The 23,642-nt window shown below is 36.4% G+C and overlaps 1 protein-coding gene across 1 annotated transcript in view; it reads right to left on the bottom strand.

The window, feature by feature from the left end:
• Positions 1 to 23,642, bottom strand: part of Gabrb1 (gamma-aminobutyric acid type A receptor subunit beta1) — a 354,059-nt gene that overhangs the window by 226,191 nt on the left and 104,226 nt on the right. The window contains exon 4 of the mRNA XM_057771650.1: positions 500 to 720. Within this exon, the coding sequence (XP_057627633.1) occupies positions 500 to 720 (221 nt within the window). The remainder of the gene's footprint in view (positions 1 to 499; positions 721 to 23,642) is intronic.

The raw sequence follows: 23,642 nt of genomic DNA, 5'->3' as shown, positions 1-23,642 counted from the left end.
TTTATGTGGCAGATGAGACAAGCTGTGGTTCTAAAATTTTTAGCAACATTATGAAGAATGTAAAATTTCAAACAACATGAAATATAAATATAAGATTAAAAGATATACACACTTTGCCTTCCTGACTTCACTTAGAGTCAGCTGAATTAAGAGAATGACCCCGTGAAGGATTAAATAAATAGAACAGTGGGACACAGCTTAGCATATAAAAAAAGCCCTGTGTATTTTATCAATATTATCAGCACAATACAAGGAGGAAAATTCTTTTTCAACAAATGATACCCAAATAAACTAAACTCTAGTTTAACTAAACTTCTCACTTACCCTTGATGGGCAAAGTTACCTACATTGAGCTCAAATAGACCCCAAGATTTTTCTGTCCAAAGATATGTTAACTATGCCTGTAATCTGCTTTCTTCCTTGCTTCTCTCCTTTCTGCCCATGTTTAAAACTAGGAATAAACCAATGACATAAAGCAAGGCAATAGGAAAGTGTTTACCGTAGTCCATAGAGGACAGTTCCATCAGGATGCAGCCTTATCATTCGGTTTTTCACTGTGACGCCATGCACAAATGATTTCTTGTCATTGAGAAAGTAGGTGTCTGGTACCCAGAGTTGGTCAGCTACCCTGTTGTCAAGGGTCAGGTTTAATGGGATTCCAGAATATGAAAGCCTCTTGTCCTTCCAAGACTGCTGGAAATACATGGTAAGTGTATAATCCTGTGAATGAAAACAAAAAGGAATTTTACCACCATCATCATTACAGATCATTTGTTGAGAATCCAAGCACACAGGGTCAGCAAGAAAGCCCAGAGGGTAAGCAAGCTTATAGCACAAATTTGAAAGGCTGAGTTTATTCCCTGGAACTCTTGTAAAGATGGAAGACAAGAATTGACTCCACAGAGTTATCTTTTCAGCTACACATCTGTACCATGCTCCCCAACACAACATCAAATACCTACACACTAATAAATGACAAATTAATTTTATAAGAATAACCTGTAAATGTGGTGTTGTGGATGCTTAGAGTTCCTTCCCATGTTACCCAAGATACATTTGAATACAATGGAATTTATACCTCCAAGAATAGAGCAACACAATATAACATCTATATATGCTAGAAGTCCTGGAGCAGTGCCTGAAGGCATGTGAGTAGCTCATCAAGATAGAGCAAATACATGGAACTTGATTTTAACGTTAAATTTTAAGGCAATAATATCACAGGAAAAAGCTTTCAAGAGACCGAGTAAAAATATTCACCCCTCGATATCATACTTCCAGCTTTATTTCATGGTGAATCATTAGCTCTGTATTAACTTCAAGTGGATGTTCTTAAAAAAGAATATATTTTTCTAACTACAGTGATTTTTGAATGACTAGTGTTCTGTTTAACTCTTTAATGTTACCAGTTGCCTTTTCTAGATTTTTATGACTTACAACTCTCCTGTGTGTCATGAAAAGCTGTTATAATTTATATATAGACAAAGCGAATTGTATGCCTGAAGATCAAAGCCAATGTTATAAAAGATCAAGTTTCCTTCTTATGTTATCACAGATCCTTGTGAAGAATAGCTTTAAGTCAGATCTAGTTTAATATTTAATAGTACGCTTTCCTGGTTTCTGCAAAAGCTTACAACGAGAAGACCTGAGTACATTTTTCTCTGGCAATAAGTAACAGAAATATCAGGGCTTCATATATATAATAAACTGCAAGAGAGGGATGGTGATCATTACCATAGTGCTTTAGCTATCGTTTTTGTTTCATTTTAAAGAATTCGATCAGTACAAAGTATAACCGACTATTATAAGAAAGTCAGTTTGCAACAGTAAAATCACAAAGTCTCTAAGGTAAAAATTCTAACATAATAAAATCCAGAACTGTGAATGTTTAACGACCAACCAATGTGAACCTACAGCACAACCTGTATATCCTGGTGCTGGTAGAGAAATGAACTCACTGACTTGAATGATAAGGCTTCTATCTGATCATCCTGTGTAGATTACCCCAACATATAATACACACACACACACACACACACACACACATATGTATTTCTGAAAAATACTAAATCTTAAGACAATACTGACTCCACATACCCGATTTCAACATTTTTTAAACAATATATTTCGGAACACTCTCACGATCTCCTCAGAAGTCATCTCGCACTAATGCAGAGGCATTCTTCATTGTTCAAAGACAAGAAAGTCTACACTACAATCCTGACCATATTTGGAACCTTTGAATAGTTTGAAACATTAGTTTTTCTTCATATGTTGATAAACATGCACACACACGCGCGCGCGCACGCACACACACACAGACAGACACACACACAGAGAGAGATAGAGAGAGAGAGTTTCCTGACTCCAATAAATCTCTCCAATGAGTAAAGTATTAGAGAATTATCATGAAGTGCAAAAAGGCATAGTCTTGAAAATGAAGGAAACAGATTTCTCACCAAGAAAGCATAGGTAGGTGAAGTATATTAATTACTCAGTTGATCAACTTCAAAATATACAAAAATTTAAAAACGTTGTGTTGAGCTTAGGGAATCCTGATGAAGAGAGGGAGGATTTAGGAGCTAAAGCGGGTCAAGCGCATCACAAGAAAACTCACAGAATCAATCCGGGCTCAGAGGAGCTCACAGAGTCTGAACCAACAACCAAGGAGCCTGGACTGGACTGACCTAGGCCCTCTGCATGTGTGCTACAGTTGTGTAGCTTGAAATACTTGTAGGACTCCTACAGTGAAAGCAGGGGCGTCCCTAATTGTGTGGCTAGCTTATGGGAACCCATACCTCATATAGGGTTGCTTTGCCAAGCCTAAATAAAAGGCGAGTTGTTTAGTCCTACTGCAATTGCTATACCTACTTTGCTGATGCGTATGGGAGGCCTGCCCCTTTCTGAACAGAAACAGAGGAGGAGTGGATGGAGGAAGTGGGGTTCAGAGGAGGTGGGGGAGGGAATGGGAGGAGAGGAGGGAGGTGAAACTGCAGTTGGGATGTAAAATAAATAAATTTAATTAAAAAATCATGTCAAACAGGATAAATATATATATAATTTCCAATTTGTATGTCATTTTATGTTTTAATTAAAATCATTTTATGTTTTAATTAAAATCATTTTATGTTTTAATTAAAATATATATGTGGTAAGTAAACAAAATTGAGTTGAAATAATAAATTCATGCAGGCATAAAATAATATAGATGAGTAACCTTTATGAAGTTGTATGTATGTGTGCCTATGTGTGAATATGTGTGTGTGTTCATGCATGCATATGTATATGTTTTTATTTCCTCTCTCCTTTCTATCTTTGGAGGCTGTTTTATTTTCCATGGAGAAATAACTATATGCATCTAGTGAGAGCTTTGCTACACATAACACATTCTGTTTACAAAAGATAATGAATGAAAATTATATCATGGTTCTAAGTTAGAGCAGTGACATTCCCAATTTATAGTAAGAAATAATCCAAGGAAAATTCTGTATGCCGATATACTACATGAGATGCAAGTGATAGGAACAAGCACCCCTTAAATCTAGTACTTCTAAACATTCTCCATTTAGTAGCCTGAATTGGGGCTTCAAATTATGATAAAAAGAAATAACAATAAGTCATAGTAATAACCCAATAAAGCCTTTTTGATGGTATTTATCATAGTAACATGATGAACTATATGGGCAGACTTAAAGTATAGCAATATCTGAGTTTTCTTCTCTTTCTATGATGTGGCACACAAGATGAAAATCTCTTCTGGGCTGAGATCTCCTATCCATCACCATTTTTTTTGTTAATGCAGTAACCTTGTGAGGTTGGTTTGTTAGTCTTGGAAAGGAGTTGTGGCTTATCATCTGAGAAATTGATTGCTGTAGATTTATTGTACATACATTATTCTGCCTATACATGCACTTATAGAATGTTACCAGCCACATACAACTATAAAAAAACCCAAACCCTACAACCATAACTGGATCTATGTTACTTTAGATGAAAAAGCAATGCAGAAGAATGCTGTACTTTGTTTTACTGCACTTTTTTTCTATTAAGACTTCAGTAGTTTAGAGAACAAGTATTCCAAAGAGTTTTGAAAACTTTCAGGAAGAAATTCTTGCTTCTTAGCCAAGAGCAGTGAAAGAATTCTACTTTCAGGTATGAGTCTGGCACTAGCGCAAGCATTCATCTGGCTTTCTTAAGTATGTAGGCTATCCTTAGGGCAAGTGTGATGTGGATAGAAACTCTAGGCCAAAGGGAATTCTCTGACACTGAGCAAATTAATGGGATTAGTGGGTGTGAGATTGTTAATGAAATTGGTCAAGCTAATTCAGGCATAAGAGAATTTGATTCATTGAAAGGGAGAGCATATCAAATCAGCAACACTCAGCGGAGGTTCATGGAAGATATTTTATTAAATAAAAGACTTTTTTTTTCCTTTTTGGAGAATAAAATACACATTTAGTTTTAGATCTGTGTTTTTAAAGTCATGAGGATTTTGCTTTTTCAAAATACCTTTGGAAACATCTCAAGAAAGGTCTGACTGTGACAACTGGCTGATGGCACTAACATCTGTGGGGAGATGATAGATATCTTCTGAACGTACAGCTATGCATGTCACACAAAGAATTAGCTGCTTTAAAATGTTCATAGTGGCTCCTCTTCAAGAATGAATACCCTGCCTGCAATGCAACATCTTCCCTTTAGCATCACTAAACACTTCAAAATCTTGCATCATGGTTACAGAAATATCTGCACTTGCAACATACTGTTCAAAATTTTTGCTAAAGAATACTAGTACAAGATGGTTAGTAATTTGCTATCTTGTTATACTGACGTATGTATGTTACTAGAAGGTATTCTAAGAAGACTTTTCAGGGAATTGAAAGTGAGAGTGAATTATTACTTGCCTTTGTCAGCAGACATGTTTCAGACAATGTTAGGAGAGACAATAATATTGCTTTAACATCTAATAATACTGAATTTCATAAACAGTTCTTCCTCTCCAAACTGTTCTAAAAGAAAAGCTGTACTTCGAGAAAGAATCAAGGCTCTGGTTCACCTTATATTTTCATCTATTTTAATATACATTATAAGAGGTTCCAAATACAAATCCTTGTTCTTTATTGAACAGTCATATCAATTGGACTCTGAGATCTGCTCTTTCCAAATTTAGGCTTTTTTTTTTTTCTGATTGGTTGGTTATAGTGAGGCAGTACATGACTGCTTCCAACTTTTGCTGATCCTAGTGTGATGGATACCATCCTACCTCCAGTTCCAGCTGATGGAGAATATCCTACTTATAGCTCCTAACAAAATTGAGAATATCCTGCCCATAACTCAGCTAATGAATACCATCCTACTTACAGTTCCAGCGGATGGAGAATATCCTACCTATAGCTCCTAACAAAATTGAGAATATCCTGCCCATTACTCAGCTAATGGATACCATCCTACCTACAGTTCCAGCTGATGGAGAATATTCTACCTATAGCTCCTAACAAAATTGAGAATATCCTACCCATAACCCAGCAAATGGAGACTACCCTACCTATGGTCCTGCTGATAGTATCCTATCTACACCTCCAGTTACTGATGCAAGATGAGTTCACATCACTTGGTTCGACTCTTTTCCAGCTTCAAGAATGGAGATTAGAGAGCTATATTAGAACATCAGTTTCACATGTGTACAATAAGCATATTCCTAATTAAAAAAAAACAAGAGAGGGACACACATGAATCCTCTTTAATGAATTTATTACTGAGCAAATATCTATCACACAAGCTCAGTGAGACTGAGTTCAGAGGTCATGGCCCATAATTATGACTGCATTGCTATATAAAGCCAGCCTATAAAAAGGGAAGCAAATAAAGTTAAATGACAGAGTTTATTGTTTATTAGATGATGAATAAGCAAATGCATAATGGTTTTCTACTTCTTTCTAGTTCTGCAGTTTGGACACCTTCAGTTTCTCAGATGTTTATGATCTCACTGGATCATACTTAATCTTACTTTTCTTGGGCTACACTGACTCTATCTTTTATTTTTTCCAACTAGAAAAAGGAATGGTGATTCTGACCAGGTCAGAATTTCATAAATAGTAGTTTTATATATATATTGTAGGCAAATGAAGTATCAAGGTATTACAAATGTCTATGAATTGACTTATAAAGTGGAAGTACTCTGAGAACCACAGATGTTAAATGACTTCCAAATAAAGTCCACATGTTTGGGATTAGTATGGTTTATTAACCAAAACAATTCCTTTTGAACAAAAAGAAGAAAACTACCTAGGAGAGTCATCTGGAGACCAAGAGGTAACAATCAGCTCACTTTATACTGATAGGAAAAAAGGTAAATCCATCCCTTGTGTCCTACAAAAGTGAATTCAATAATAACTAGCCTGATAAGTCAATTTTAGCTATAGTAAAAGTAAACCACTAAAGGTTTTATTCCAAAGGAACCTCCTAGTGATTAATGTACCTATCAGTAGTAAAGCACATCTCGTACAAAGTGTTCTCCTTTGTATCTTCCACATTTGCTGTTGATTTCTAATTCTTCCTTTTACATATCAAATACTATTTTAACTATTAATATACACTTGTTATATTTATTCCTTAGCTATATTTTGTTAAGACACCGTTAAAATATATGCATTCCCCCATCACCACTCTTTACAAAGTGCATGTTCTTGCTTATTAAAATTTAACAATGGTATCCTAGCGTGCAGTTCACAGAACAAACTCTCTTTCCCCTGCCACTATGGAATAAAGGAAACTTTCTATATTAGATCTGTAGTTTTAAAGTCAAAGAAATTTTACCCTTCAGAATACCTTTATCTATATCTGAAGAGAATGCTGGTTGTGAGCGATTGGTGTCAGAAATAATAATAGCCCCATTTGGTTTCTATATCTGGGTAACCAGACATTTCGTCAGTTTTGTGTTGTGCTCTGAAAATGTTTGGAATTAGCCAACTTGGTGACTTAAAGAAAGGCATTTTTTATTAACGTTGTTAGTCCTACCTCAAATGAGAATCAAGTTAGGGAGTCACATCCGACATATGTAACACCTGGGACAGTAGTGTGACTGCTGTGGTTCATGTGCCATGAACTTCATGAAAGTCTACCTAGAACTCTGAGGTGCCACTGCTACAGGGCCTTAGCATTATAACTTAATATATCCTGTATGAACCATAAGTATTTACTTTCTTTAAAGCTATTAAAATTTTCATTAACCACTAGATCAGATTTCTAAAAATGGACGATAAGATTTATGGTCTACACAGTGACAGTCTAATATGCTTTACACTCTACAATCTAGGTAAGCAGCTGTACAGATAACTAAGGTCATCCCTATGATAAGACATACCAACATATTAGATCTAAAGCAAGAAATATTTTCTAGAAACTTGTAGGTCAAATTTTCTTAGTTGAAGTAGAATGACGAATTACTATCCATTAATATCTTGTGACCGTTTACTATAATCAAAGAGTTATGCCAGATGGTAAGGAGAAAGAGTTGAATAATGTGTATTCCTTATTTGAGGAGGACATAGACCAGTTGGAGAGACTTAGCCTTGTTTATTTCCAAGCTTCTCAATCTCCCAGTACTAAAAGAATCTGCTCATGGCCTGAATTTCCCTCCACTTCAATCACTCGGGAAACTCAGGGAACATTATTTGGCTTTTCTTATCGTACATCTCTGTAGCAAGGAAGCTACACTACTGAGTAGAAAAATATTAGTTTAATGACCTCTTATATTAGTCTAGAGAACTCAGTTATTTAACACAGCACTGAAGGTAAGGAGGAGGAAGGAAATGGAAATACACGGGATCTTTAAGGCAACAAGATAACAACATTAAGTTGGAAGGATAAGGAGGGAGTGTCATGAGAGCCACCAGTTTTGTGACCCTTGTGAGTAGTTAGGTTGCAATAAGAAAAGTTGAAGACTAGGTGCTAACAAAGACCATTTCCTGTATAAAAGATGTGTTGAGGGTGTGAATAGCACTTACATGCAGGGTGCCAAGTAAGTAGTTGTGAGTCAGAGCTTGAAAGAATAGACCCAGAGAGGAACGTAACTATGTGAGTGATGAGTGATGGGTGAGATGGAAACAGATTGCTTACCACAAAAGTCTTGTAAGTGTAGATGATAAAACCCTGGGATATTTGATTCGGCAGTTAGTTACTCATTTCCTTGAGCATTTCTAACACTCTTAATTTCCTTGGCTTTTTAGCATTTCCTGCATAGTTTTCTGATAATTTCTTTGTCACACTTGATTCAGAGCTACCCAAAAGAGACTGTTTCTAGTTCTCTGTCACAGTGGATGTAGACAAACAAACATGTTAGTTGAAATGTGAATTAAGTAGCATAGTGCATTTGGGTTACTTTATATCAGTGCCATGTGTACTGATGTTAATTGATCTTATTGTATTACAATGCTTGCAAATTGGTCACCCTTAAATAACATTCCCCCAGACAACTACAAAAACAAATAACTGGTAATATAGAATTTCTATTCATTACCAATTTAAAGGGATCTATAATATTAGCAAAAATAGCAAACTGATACTTTTGCAGTGATAATAAAAGAATATGTAACTTTTTTAGGTAGTAACAGAGGTTTCATATAAAACATTAATAGACACAATTTAGATGATCTCAAATAAAATTTCACTCATAACTGATGTGGGATTCCCCTCTGTGTGCTGTGAATATGTTTTACAACCGCTGTTTAATAAAGAAGCTGCTTTGTCTTATGGCAGGGCAGAATATAGCAAGGAAGAAAATCCAAGCAGAGATAGAGGAGGAAAGAAGGTAGCATCAGGACTCGCCATGTAGCTGTTGAAGGAGAAAGATGCCAGAACCTTACTGATAAACCACAAACCTCATGGTAAAACATAAAATAATAGAAATGGACCAATTTAAGATGTAAGAGCTAGCTAGGAATATGCCTGAAACATTGAACAAACAGTGTCATCATTAATATAGTTTCTGCAGATTTCTCAGTTCTGGGCAGCTGGGAAACAAACATGCAGTCTCTTTTTACACATACTGGAAATATAGACTTCTTTTTTCTTCCTACTAATACTTAAAAATGGAGCTGTACTTAGTGAAACCTGGGATTTGCTTACAAATTAAAGAATAATCAGATCAGATTAATTAAACATTAGATTTATAAATTATGTATTATTCAAGTGATTCCTTTAAAGCTATATACTTGCACATGGCACAGTAGTTTTGGTTCTTTAGTTCCAGAGGATCGCAGACAAGAAGTGTTCAGTTTCTCTAACATTTAAATAAGGGAAGAAATGAAATAGATGCATGGAGACCCAATGAAATATTTAGAATATGGTGGTTTGGGCTAACCACCTTGGAGCTAGAGTAAAAAGATCTTTATTAAGTGAGGTAATGCAAATCCAGAAATATAAATATCACATGTCCTATTTCATCTGAAAGTCCTAGCTCCAAATCCTCAGGTGTAAGTAGTACATACCTTGGAGGAACCACAAAAAATATGAAAGTACAATGGAACTATTGCCAGAGTGGGAGAGTAGGGGAGCAATAGGAATCAGAATAACTCCCTACTGGTGGGAGAAATGGGGAAAACTGAGATCTCAAATTAAGGACGGAGAGAGACAAATACAAAAGAAGGAGAGAGAAAGGTAAAATAACAGTAATTGTGTCTGTAGGGCATATGAATCATACTATTAATTATCTACCAAGATAAGTACAGTACATGTGAGCAAATGTGGGCACACACATACACACACACACACACACGTATGGTATCATTTGGGTTGACAATGCTCCATCCAAGAACCAAAGGTCAGCTAACAAAACCCTCAACATCAAACATGAGATGTCCTCTTTTGAGTTGTAGGTTAGGGTTGTCCAGGAAACTCTCAAAGCATTACCAGTCATGGTTATTGTCCTTGGCTGCCCTAGAGGTAGAAGGTAAGTTTGTATTGCTAAAGACACCATGCACTGCAGAAAGAGAGCCCAGACCCCACTGAGCTAAACCTGACCTGAAGGAAGACTAGATTTTATGGTACCAGAAAGTGTCATGCAAGCTTAAAAAAAGATAGGAACAACCAAGAATCATACCCATCTTAGATCCTATTAATCACAACAAAACCAGAACAGTGTGGCCTGATAACCCCATGGGTGCAGTAGTGGCATGTATATCTTGGCAGTAACCAAGGCTCTGTAATTGAACATAAGACAGCTCAACAAGACAGAAATTTTGGCTGGCACTGAAACCTAGTCAACTCCTTGGGTCTAGTAAGAAATTATATATCTTGGAGGAGAACCTAGCACCACCACTTTTCTAAGTCAGCAGTATCCCTTAGTAGGTTATAAATATTTGTCCTTATGATCACATATAAGTGTATTCATCGCCCTTCAGCAGCGAAACACTTCTTTTTAACAGACAGAGAGAAAAAACCAAGGAACCTTTAACAATAGCCTCAAATAAAAAAAAAATACGTTGGAGCATCTCTAACCAAAAGTGTGAAAGACTTGAATGATTTAAAAACTTCAAGTCACTGAAGAAACAAACTAAAGAAGATACCAGAAGATGAGGAGATCTCCCATGCTCATGTGTTGATAGGATTCATACAGTAAAAATGTCCATCCTGCCAAAATCAATCTGCAGATTCAATGCAATGCCATAAAAATTCTAATACAACTCTTTACAATTTTTACCTTGAAGTGAAAATGCACACACACAATAATTCAGGGCAGCTAAAACAATCTTGAATAACAAAAGAACTGCTGGAGGTGTCATCATCCCCAATTTCAAGTTTTATTACAAAACTATAGTAGTAAAAACAGCATGGTATTGGCACAGAAAGAGACACATTTATCAATGAAATGGAACCGAAGATCCAGACATAAATTTACACAATTATGGAGACCTATTTTTTTGATGAAGATGCCATAAATACACACTGGAAAAAAGATATCTTCAAAAAAATAGTTCTGGTCAAACTGGATGTTGACATATAAAGGAATGTAAATAGATCCATATTATTATCCTGCACAAACCTCAACTCCAAGTAGACCAAAAACCTAAACATAAAATCAGAGACATGGGACTTGTTAGAAAAGAAATTTGGGTATAGCCTTGAACTCATTAGCACAGGAAAAGACTTTCTTCTGATCAGCATACCATTAGAACAGGCGCTAAGGTCAACAATTAGTAAATGTGACCTCATGCAATGCAAAAGTTTCTGTGTGGCAAAACACATTGTGATTTAAACAAAGTGTAGCCTACAATGTGGGAAAGGAGTACTAATATCCAAAATATACAAAGAACTCAAGAAACTAGATACCAAACAACAACAACAACAAATGACCCAGTTAAGAAATGGGATAGTAGTCTGAACAGAATTCCCAATAGAGGAAACTCAAAAATGTCTGAAAAACACTTAATGAAATATTCAACTTTCTTGTCATCAGGGGAATGAGAATCATACTTTGCGATTTCACCTTACACCTGTCAGAAGGTTTCAGATCAACAGAACAAGAGACAACTGATGCTGGAGAGCATGAGGACTAAAAGGAAACCTCATTCATTGCTGGTGGGAGCGCAAATTCACAGCCTTTAGGGAAATCAGTGTGGTGGTTTCTCAGGAAGATGGGAATCGATTTACCTCAAGATCCAGCTATATTACTCTCCAGTATATAACCAAAAGATGCTTAATTTTACCAAAGAAACCTTAGCTCAACTATGTTTATTGCTGCTCTATAATAACCAGACGGTGGCAACAACCTAGATGTTTTTCAACAGAAGAATGAATAAAGAAAATGTAGTACATTTACACAATGGAGTATTACTCAGCCATTAAAATAATGACGTCATGAAATATTCAGGCATTTAGATGGAACTAGAAAAAGATTATCCTGAATGAGATATCCCAGACTTAGAAATATGAACATGGTATACATTTGCTTATATGTGGATATTAGTTGTAAAATCAACGATAAGCTACAATTTATAGAACCACAGAGGGCATATTTAAACTAAGGGATTATAGAGAACAGATCTCATCAGGAAAGAGAAATAGAATAGATGCAAATGAATGGAGTAAAGCATCTGCCTAAACTGTTCTGTTATTGAGAAAACTTTGTGAGTCAGATATTGGAGTACAATCCGTATAGCTCAAGAAAGCAGCAAAGGAACGGCTATCTGACCTGCTGGCTCCACCTTCCCAGATCAGGTCAGGGGAACCTCTCTAAGCCCCTTCCTATCTTTTCCTGTGCCTCTCTTTCTGGGTCCTCTAAATCTCTGTGGCTAATTCAGGCCAGCTAGTCAGGACTCTGCCCCTTCATTCAAGGTTTAATTTTATTAACAGTCTCAGAGTGTCACAGTGCAATCAAATATCCTGCAACAATTGAGTGGGTGGCTGGAATTCAAGGATCAAGTTGGGAGGGTCTGGGGTCTTTGGGAGGGAATACAGGGAGAGACAGTTATAAAGGGGCATTAGAGGGGTTGTTAAAAAAAACTAGTATGGTAGAAATTTCTTAAAATATACGCATATAGGAAGGTGATCTAAATAAAATCACCAAGTAATGGGGGAGACTGAGTCACAACTGCTCATCTCTTATCACCAAGTGAAGCTTCTAGCACTGGGATTGGGTTACATCTAATTGAGTTGTTTGCTAAATGGTCATGATGGGAAGCCCCAAACAACCTGGGCCATTGCAAAGACTGTACGTTGCTCTCCACAATCTTACTGTAACGCTCCATTTCTGAAGACAACAGCTACATGACTCATTGAATATGGATATGTTGAACTAGTGCCCTACATAGAAACTTTACCTCTACATTCTAGCTCCTTTGGTACAGAAACGTACATTGTGCACTGTTAAAATGGAAAAGTAAGTAAGTACCAAACTAGCCACAAACACTTTATCTACAATTGTGTACTGCAGGAAAGATATGCTAGGGCAATGGTGGCACAAAGGTAGTGGGAGTAACCAACCAATATCTGATTTGACCTAAGGCCCACTCCGAAAGATGGAACTCATACCCAACACTGCTTGAGTGACCAAGAACCTGAGGCTAGATATTTTAGGATCTAGGATAAAACCAAATAACACTGTCCTGAAAAAAAAAATGTAGTAATAAAATGACTCCTGTTGATATTCTGCTATACTGAAAGATTAGTGCTGTGTTCAGCCATCACCAGAGAAGCTTCCTCCTACAGCAGATGGGAACAAAGACCCACAGCAAGGCATTACACAGAAAGTGAGAGAACTTGGAACAGTAATCCCTAAATGGGATGTTTCCATCAAATCCCTCATCTCTGAGCTCAGGGAACGCTGTGAAAGAGGAGGAGAGAGTAGCCAGAGGGGATGGAAGACATGATGAGAGCAAGACTCTCTAAATCAACAAATCATATAAATTCACAGAGACAGAAGCAGCAAGCACAGGGCCTGTATATGCCTATAATAGATCCTCTGTGCTTATATATGGATTCCAGTTTAGTGTTTTTATGGGATACCTGAGTGTGCAAATGAGTGAGTCTCTGATTCTTGTGCCTTCTCTTAGGCTCTTTTCCTTCTGTTGTTTTGTTTCTTTCAACTTCAATGAAATAGTTTTTCTTTTATTTTTTTATTTTGTTATTTTTTTAAAAAATGAACAGATGAATAAGTGAATGAAAATCTAGCCACTACTGTACAGGTTAACAACCAAACTGTCATTTACACCTGCTGGGAAAGGCAAAATTTGTTTTCTCCAACAGAGTGACACTGGGTATATGAACCACTCCAGGAAAGGCCTCATGTCCATATGTGTGATATCCATGATTATTCAAGTTACTTCTGATTTTTTTATAACTAGAATCATCCCCCATAAATTTCTCTGTGTCCCCCACCTTCCACCATTCTGCCCCATTGTTTCCTCCCTGCTGCTTTGGCTCTCTCTCCATCTACCTGGTGAATTTTTATGTTTCTCTGCTTCATTCACATCAATTAGTTTGGCTTTCTTGGTGTACTGTGTGCTCTCAAGATGCACTATATATAAGTATCAAAGAGTGTTTGTGTATTTCAGGTTCTGATGTTTTGTTGCATTAAAAAATAATAAATCAATCCACGTACCAGAGCTAATGTGATAATTTACTAAAATAAATAAAAATAAAACCACGATAATGTCTTTGAAATAATAATTTTATACATGTCTTTGAAATAATAATTTTATAAATATTGAGCTTAGTCAAAATGTAGAAAAGTTAGTTTCTAAACTCGGGTTATAGAATTGAAAAGCTACATAAATATACCTATAAGCCATCTCCAATGGCTCACACTCATAGCCATCTGTTTAGACATCTGTTGATCTGTGATTGGTCTGACTGTGTCTTGGCAGATGTTGCTGTGGAGAAGATCCTAGGCAAAGAAAATTCTACAATTCTGATAAATTCAGTTTTCTTCTGGTGAAGACTTACAGATTTCCTCTAACAGTGCCAAACTATCCTAGTTTGCTTTCCAGTGTGGTGATAGAACACCATGACCACAGGCAACTTGGGAAGAAAAAAATTCTGTTTTCCATCTTAGAGTTTATAGTCCATCATTAAGAGAAATCAGGTCAGAAAACTGGAGACAGAAACTGAAGTCAGTCCACGGAGGAAGAATACTTGCAAGCTTATTTTGGTATCTTGCTCATTTTGCTTAAATAACCCTACTGCCATCACTGGGGTGACACCAACCACTGTCAGTTTTTAATCAAGAAAACGAGGGTTGATGAGATGGCTCAGAGGTTAAGAGCACTGGCTGTTCTTCCAGAGGTCCTGAGTTCAATTCCCAATAACCACATAGTGGATCACAATAATCTGTAATGAGGTCTGGTGTCCTCTTCTGGCCTGTAGACATACATGCAGGCAGAGCACTGCATACATAACAAATAAATAAATAAATAAATTGTTTTTTAAAAAAGGAAAAAAAATAACCACAGACCACTGTACAGGACAAAACAACAACAAAAAAGGCAACAAAATTCCAAATAACCCAGCATAGAAATATACACACGTAAGTGCAGTAAAGTTACAGGGTGGTCCCAAATAGAATAAAAACTCCATGTTAGCACCATGCTGAAACAAACGAGCTATCATTTAAGATCTTGGCTCAAACAGACATTCAATATGATAATGAGACATGGCATCAGAAATTAGGAGACTTGGAATCTAATTAAAGCACATTGTTTATTAGAGTTGCAATTGTGGAGTAAATCTGTCCACTAGCGTGATACTCAATTACCATATTTGTGTTATATGAACAAATATTATTAACAGGACTACTGCAATGATTAATCAAAAGACTGTGTATAGTGGGGCTAAGATATAAAAACTGTGTCTAAATAAATATGAAAAAATAATCTGACTAATGTATGTTAAGAGGAATGCAGAACTTTGTATATAAGTTGTCTGATTTACCATCTACATAATAACGAGACCTGGCATCAATGAATGTTTAACTACATGTTCACCATTTTAGCGGATGTTTTTCATATGTTATACCATGTATTTAAACGACAAAACTTCCCCCACAAAATTGGAATTAATCTCACGTATGGAGGCAGATACACAAAGGGATGTCCAGAGTGACTCTTGTCAAAGATGTCTCCACTTTGATTTGAATGCAGGTGTGTCTAACTTTAGAGTTCTAGTTCTTTCCCTCACATCACTAATGACGACTTAAGTACCAGCCCGAAAGGTTTTTCTTCAGACATGACTTTTATCTCTTGCCTAAGGCTGACTTCTGCCTTGCCTTTTAATGGATGCCAATTAGTTATTAACATTCAGATCTGGTGTGGACGTTTCATTCTTCTGTCTGATGTTTTATCCATGAATGCCCCTTCATCAGCCTGTTCAAAATGAACGTTGCTGCCACCCTCTTATGTGAATGGCACTGATGTCCCCACAGAATGCAAGGTACAATAATTTGTTCAGTATCAGCCTGGATGGCTCATCAGATGATAATGGAGAGAAAGCCAGCAGTTTTGTTCCGTATTAATCTTCAAGGAGTGCAGGGAGTAGAGAAATTTTCTCCTGGTACAATGAATTCCCACACAAAAGCCTGCCAAAATACCTTACCACTTCCGAGCGAAAGCCTCATTAATTATTAGCTATGGTAGCAACTATATTTCCCATGCTGAAAATCATTTCCAAGTGACAATTAGATAAAAGTCAAACATCATATACAACTAGAAACAAAGAATCTCTTAATTAGGATAATACATGTGGAACATCCTAGGAAAAGTGGATGAGTGCCTTGATTGAGGGAAGGACTCGAACTGAGCTGACAGAATCTAGGATAAATGGAGGGAGTGACTCACGGCTGCAGTCAAAACTCTGTTCACAAACTCACAAACCTCATCCTCCATATCTATCCTGGTACCACCAAACTCAAAATTAAATGCTTTTTTTTTTTGTTTTTGTTTGTTTGATTTTACTTTCATGACTCTTAATTATACAAATCAACCAAGGTGGCATTTAAATTTCACACAATCCCAGAGAACCTAGAGAACAATGAGTACCTTAGGAATGACAGACATGTATCTAATCTACATGGGAAGGAGAAAAAGATAAGATCTCCTGAGTAAATTGGGAGCATGGGGATCATGGGAGAGGGTAGAAGGGAAGGGGAGAGGAAGGGAGGGGAGCAGAGAAAAATATATAGCACAATAAAAACAATTAAAAAACAGAAATAAGGTATTTAAAACATTTAATGTTACACTTCAGTGTGCATCTAGGCAAGTATAGAGGATTGCTACTATTTCATTAAGAACGTTAGTCTTACAATTTACAAACGCAACTGCAACTTCTTAGATTAGTCACTCACTGTATGGTGGTTTTTGTTTTGTTTTGCTTTGCTTTTTTCCCTTTTATTTTTACTCTACTCAAGTGGAATCGTATGCCAGTTGTAACTAAAAGTGATAAAATTGTAAAATAAAATAAAATAATCTGATTACTGGTGTAAAAAAAAAAAAAACATAACGTTACCGGGCTGGAGAGATGGCTCACCTGTTAAGAGTGCCTGCTGCTTTTCCCAAAGACCCATATTTGGTTCCTACCTGTTTCAAGTGTCTTACAACTGCCTACCCAAAGGAAAAAGAGGAGGAGAATGGGGAGAGGGAGGGAGAGAGAAACTTCCTGTATTTACTTTCTGTGTTTTTCTGTTCCTTCAACTTCCCCCTTTCTGTCTTTTATATGCAATTAGCTTTTGTTTTGATCTTTTAAATATTTAAGCTTTGGAATATTCTGGAAATTTAATTCCTTGCTCAAAAATGAGTGGAAATCAAGAGCCAGTAGGTGATATGATCCTGGTATATCTCTGCAAGAAAATGCAGAATTTCACTTTTGGCAAGTTGTGTGAGTTCTCTCCAGTCTCCTACACCTCTGTTGTGGTCATTTCTCCATTCTAAAGGTGGCGAAACTGGAAGACAAGAGACAGCTTGCTTGGAAATGGCACAGAAATCCTTAGAGAGAAGTCTGAGACTGTGCTGATGTATTTATTTTTTCATTTGCTTGGAGCAATATGTATTTTGGTACAGCATTAAAAATCTTCAAGCAATTTCTCTCATGTCACAAGTTTAAAGAGTTATCTATGAATGAGTCAGCCTAGGAGTTGCCATGGTAACAATCCTCTCTTTGGAGCTAGGCCCTCTCTAATGTTGGCACTGAGCTACCTTAGTTTCAGGAGTATCTGAAGTTCATGTTGCATTTACATATTCATTATGTTATACATTCATTCCCTGATTTTGCAAGATTACCTGACTAGAATTCATCTTTAAAGATCTATAAATAGGCATGTTATGTTTTGCTCACTTCTTCCACAAGATGAACGAGCTCGTAAAGATCCATCTGATGTTTACAAGGCAGTCTCCGTTCCTGCCTTCTCCTCTATCCATCTTATGCCTGTCTGCCTTTTCTTTCTCACCTATTTCTATATATCTCATTCTCTTATCTACCTATCTTCTATTCTCTCTATCTTCATTTTCAGATGCGAGTTTGTATATTTATGTTTGCAAAGGCTACCACTAATACTTGAATGCTTGGAAAAGAAGCTCTAGGCTAAGATCATGAAACTAGTATTTCAGGGGGACTAAAAATTCTGGTGTGCTCACCACAGGGGTGCTATTCCTAAGCCCAACTTATTCTGTAGCCTAGGACAGGATAACTAAGGAAAATGTGCTGTCTCCTGATTGTCATTTCAGGGAAGATCTTCTTGGCAAAATGAAATTGCTTATAGTTGACATGCATTCAAAAGTAGAAGTGTAGACTCTTTCATCAAGGAAGGTTTCAGTCATCTGACTCAATTTGCTTTACCAATATCCTTCCCCCACAAGCACCTGTTCAGCTCTGCATACAACAAGCCTTAAGGGGTACTCAGCATTTCCTTTATATTCTTGAAATTTCCCATATATCTCTTTAGATTATATTTTTTTTCTCTGCTGATGGTCAAAACCCTGTTGGCCCACAAAGCTCTAGAAGATTCTAGTTTATTCTAGTTATTCTAACTGCCATTCCAAGCCCAGTCAGCCTTCCCCTGGACAAGCTCATTATTTTCCTGATGTCTTTATCATGTACTTCCTCACCCTGCAGGTTTCATACAGTCAAGATTTAGCTACTCGTTTGTTTTCCTATTCTATTTGTTCAAAGATGTGGTTTTGGTCTCATTCTCTGGGTACCCATGAAGCTTACTACATAGACTCCCCATGATGGCAGAAATTCTGTGAATAGATGCCCACTTGATATAAATAACATCATGTGGCATTTATAGTTCTGGTTATAATGTTATAAGCCAGACGTACACAGTCTTAGCTTGGCTGTATTTATAGTACAGTGAATAGGGTTAAGATAATTCTTCTATCTGTGAAGGTTTCCAAAAATTTCACTGTTGTGATCTACCTTTAGAAACTGTAATAAGAAAGTATCACAGCCTTAAGTTTATGACTTTGAGTTCAATAGATCTGAGTTGAACCCAGGATTTTTTTTTTTGTTTTTTGCTAGTTCCATGGCCAAGTCTCTTAACTCACCCACAGCCTAGTTTCTTTATCTATTAAATTGAAATTATTTGAGATAATATAACAGATGATTTATCACACTACTTGTTACACAACAAATACTAGTTAATCCTACTGTAAGGGTAACTCAGGGATAATGTAAGAAGTCATGTGTTTGAATTGCTCACAGTGTCAGCAGATGTTACCCTGGTAGCATTTGCAACAGACTCTGAAGTTGTTATAGGTTCACAATTCTAATTCATGTATGTATTCGAACATCCTTACGCAAAATTACTTTCCCTCTTTTTGCAGAAAGAAAGGATTTTTGTAGATTATGTAGTGGCCTAGGACTTTGTCATGGAAGATCCATTCTGCTCATTATATATATGATCTGTATTGTGCCACTAGCCCCCACACAACAGACATTGAGAGAAACTTTCTATTTCCTTCACATTATTGAATTGCCATAAAAGTTTATGGATGTGGACTCTCAAGTTTGAAAGCCGATTGGTTAAATGTGGCTTGACTAGATGTGTGGAGCAGAAACAAAGACAAAGAAAAGAAATAATATGTAGAGGGAAAAATAAGATTAGTAAGAGCTGGTGAAAGCAAGCAAGCTAGACATGCTTTTAGATAAGTACACACAATGAGTGGGAGAGCCCTGTGAACAACAGAACAAAGGACAGTAAAGCATCAGAATTACCTTGGTACTTGGACACCTGCAGAGATGGTGCTGCACCCTTAATTGGGTCTGTGATGGTTTGAATATTAAATACACCCCAGAGACCCACAGACTTGATCTCCAGGGTGGTAATATTGGGAGATGCTTTGAACCTTTAAGAGGTGAATCTCACTAGGAGATAACTAGGTCACTAACAGATAAAGCTAGGAAGGAACTGTAGGACCCCATTTATTTATTCTTCTTTGGTGGGATATACAACATTTTACCCTGACAAACCATCCTCTTTGTGTGATGTCTAAAATGAAATTATATTATAAAGTGGTAACCCTTGATTGGCCTCAGCTATGATGTTTGGGTTAGGATCTTCAGAACTGTGGGTTAAATGAAATTTTCCAGTTTATAAAGTTAATTACATTAGATAATCTTTCTTACTTGTATTTCTATATGTAGATAATACAAGATCTTGGTTCTCAGTCAATCTCCACTATAAATGTTCATATTGCTTTTGCTTATTCTCCGTGTACCATCAACTATGCTAATACAAGTTCATTTATTCTCATAACCTTAATATTTCAATATTTCTGACATAAACACTTCTATCATTTGAAACTAACACAAATCAGTCATTGTAATCATTAATATTTATCTTTTGAGTAAGCAGTAGAACCTTGGAATGATATCCTCTTTCCGAGATAGTCTTATATTTTAGCGTTAACCTTGGAAGAAAGTATTATATTTATCTATTTATATATTGGTGTCCCTTTGTACACTTCATCTTTTTAGAAGGAAACATTTATGATTTTTATCATGTTATGTAGTATTCTAGAGCACAATAGGTATTCACAAATAACCTTGGATGTTTGTGTAGATGAATAAATACATCAGAAAGTGCTTTATGATCTCTACATTAAGCTGTTATGATTTTTTTGAAGATGCAATGGAAAATAAAGAACAGTTTTATTTTTTCCCTACTTTCTGAAATTTGGAGCCCATTCCCATTAAGTTTTGTTTACTTATTTTACATCTAAATAATCAAGTTAAAAATTTAACGTATCTAAAATTATGTTATGCTCAATGTATTAAAGCCTTTGATCCATTGATGCTCACAGTTATTTGTGAGATTCTTCACATTTTCAAAGTAGGAATGGGAGCAAACATCTCCGGCATGTAGTGGATAATGCTTTTTAAACACAGTGCAGTGGAAGATATAATAATATATCTGTGATCCACTTAGTCGTTCAATCACTAATATCAAGGCACCACGACCAATTATTTTTATTTGTAATCTTGTCTAGATAGAAAATAAACATTAATGTTTTATAAATAGAGGACGAATTTTAATTTCTAACGGCTGTCTGTTGTATTTAATTGTAAGATTGCATTAGTTGGTACATTTCACTATGGATAAATAATAAAAGAATTCCTGAGAAGATTTTGATGAGTGATAGTCATAACATACTGCCAGAGTTATAATTGATACCCAGAAGGAAACATTATACTAGATAACTATACCTTTGGTCTTTACAAAGAATGGAATTGACATTTCCTGGGCATTATCATTGAATAAATCACATTTCAAACAGTTTTGTTGAAATATAACTGAGATGCATGTGAAGTGCATATGTAAAATGCATACAGTTTGATTATCTTTGGTATGCACACAAGCCTTTAAAGCCGTCACCACAACAATTGCAATATATGTCCACCATCTCCAAAATTTTCTTGTGTTCTTGTTCTCTTCTCTCTCTTTGTGTGCGTGTGTGTTAAGACACACAATATGAAATTTGTTCTTCTATATTTTAAAGCATATCACACAGTACTATTGATTCCAAAGGAATATGTTATACAGAAACCTTCTAGAATCAATGGGTACTATAAATCTTCAATGAAAGACAAATTAATCCTGGACTAGAAAGATTTCATTCACTTTCTGAATAGGATTTTATTTCACACAACACTTTGCAGTCAAAATCAGATAAGAGTATTAAGACTTAGGAAGACCGAAAATGGAAACGGTCAACACTGGGTCTTGAATTTGTCTGCCCAACTTCACAGCTGTGCCTTCTCCTTTACTAGGCCTTCTATGAGTGGTACCCCGAAAAGAAATGTGCATGCCACTATCACTGAAAACCTATTTCTAAAAGGGACTCTGAAGATACGGTTAAGGATACCCAGGTGACATCATTCTCACTCACTCTGGTGGGCTGAAGAATAATTGGCTAGGAACATACAGTGATGATAAATGTAGATGATATGAAGAAGAAAGCCATGGAAGTCACAAACCAAAAAGTGCACAGGTCCACTAGAACCAGAGAGAGATGTAGAGTGATGGCACAGCCTTTGAGAAGAAGCACTGTACGCTGACACCTTGGCTTTGAACTTCTGACCTCCAGATGTCTGAAGGAATGCATTCACATTGTTTACCTCCGGATGTCTGAAGGAATGCATTCCTATTGTTTGAAATTACTCAGTTGATAGTCGTTACTTACAGAAGCCAGGAGATGCTTTTCTTTTGCATTTTAGATAAATTTTGTACTGCCACAAACATTGTCACTCATTATTAATATTCTAGTAGCTAGATTTTTGTTTTTTATTTCTAGCAATTTATGTCCTGTGTGGAATAGGAACACATCACGCTTCATCTCTTCAGTGTGGCCATGGAAACTAATATATGTATATATGACAATTAATGAACGGTATTTATTTATAAATTTAGAAATATTTAATCAGTATGTATTATACAGGAAAAAGTAGTTTTAAGTGTTAAGGATGCAACCATGAACCTGAGAGAAAAGTTGCCTATTTTTAGTAAGTCTCAGGGAGTAACATGAGCTGCTTAGGATACCTTAAAAAAGAACAAGCAAGTTAAATTCAAGAACAAAACACAGGCTTAGAATGCATTAAGGATTTAAACATGTGCTCTGCCTATCATTATCACTATTGTTATTAATCACTCAACTAACCCCTAAGCAGTATTTTAAAAATCTGCTGAGTAAAGCAGTTTTGGATATTCTAAACATGCAAATACAAATACCAAGGAACTGGGTCAGTCTGATGAGTATCTGTGGGCTTGAACATGACAAGCACTCTGAAACATTTTTTCCATCCGTGTACCATGTAGTACCCACACCCCACCTATAATTCCCATACTAAAAAATAAAAGCTCTGTGTGTGTGTGAGAGAGAGAGAGAGAGAGAGAGAGAGAGAGAGAGAGAGAGAGAGAGAGAGAGAGAGAGAGAGAGAGAGAGAGAGAGAGAGAGGAGAGGATATAGTTCTATCAGCAGAAACCCTTGACATTTTAGGTCAGGATGTTCTAAACATGGAAAAAAATAATAGCCTAAGAAAATGAAGGCCAGTACTGCAGACTTGCTTTATACACACCACACAATATGCCAGATGTCAGCACTGCAGGAAGGGTACTAAGGGTGCCCCTGTTCTGTGGATTGACGAGTGACAACACAGAGGGAAGTGGAACATGCTCCTTTTCTTTTGGTGATTGCTTCCTCGTCCTGGTCTGACCTAGCCAGCACTCAGCGGAAGGGAAGAATTTTAGCCTGCTACTCTTAGTCCATGATGCCACAGAAAATTCAGATCAGGAGTAATGCTTCTTCAAGTGTTATTGGAGACTTTCATAACAGATTTTATTATTTATTTTATTGTGATGAAACGAATATCTAGCTTCTACCAAGAAGGTCAAATAAATATTTTCCACAAAGGATCAGGTAGGTATGATTGCAGACAAAATTTGAATGGAAGAAAATTGGTAATAGTAACATCCAACCTGTAATATGTAAACAAATGCTATACTCAGAAACCGCAAACCACTGATTCAGTTGGCAGTCATGTGCTTTTCACAGTCCACGAATCTCTTGCTTGGTCGCCTTTGATTTTTGTCTTCCTTTCCTTTATCCATGCCCCCAGACAGTCAATCAATGCCCAGTTTTCTTCACCACTAAACATTT

Source organism: Chionomys nivalis, chromosome 6 (assembly GCF_950005125.1).
Source record: "Chionomys nivalis chromosome 6, mChiNiv1.1, whole genome shotgun sequence".
Taxonomy (NCBI): Eukaryota; Metazoa; Chordata; class Mammalia; order Rodentia; family Cricetidae; genus Chionomys; species Chionomys nivalis.
This window is presented reverse-complemented; position numbering and strand designations above follow the sequence as displayed.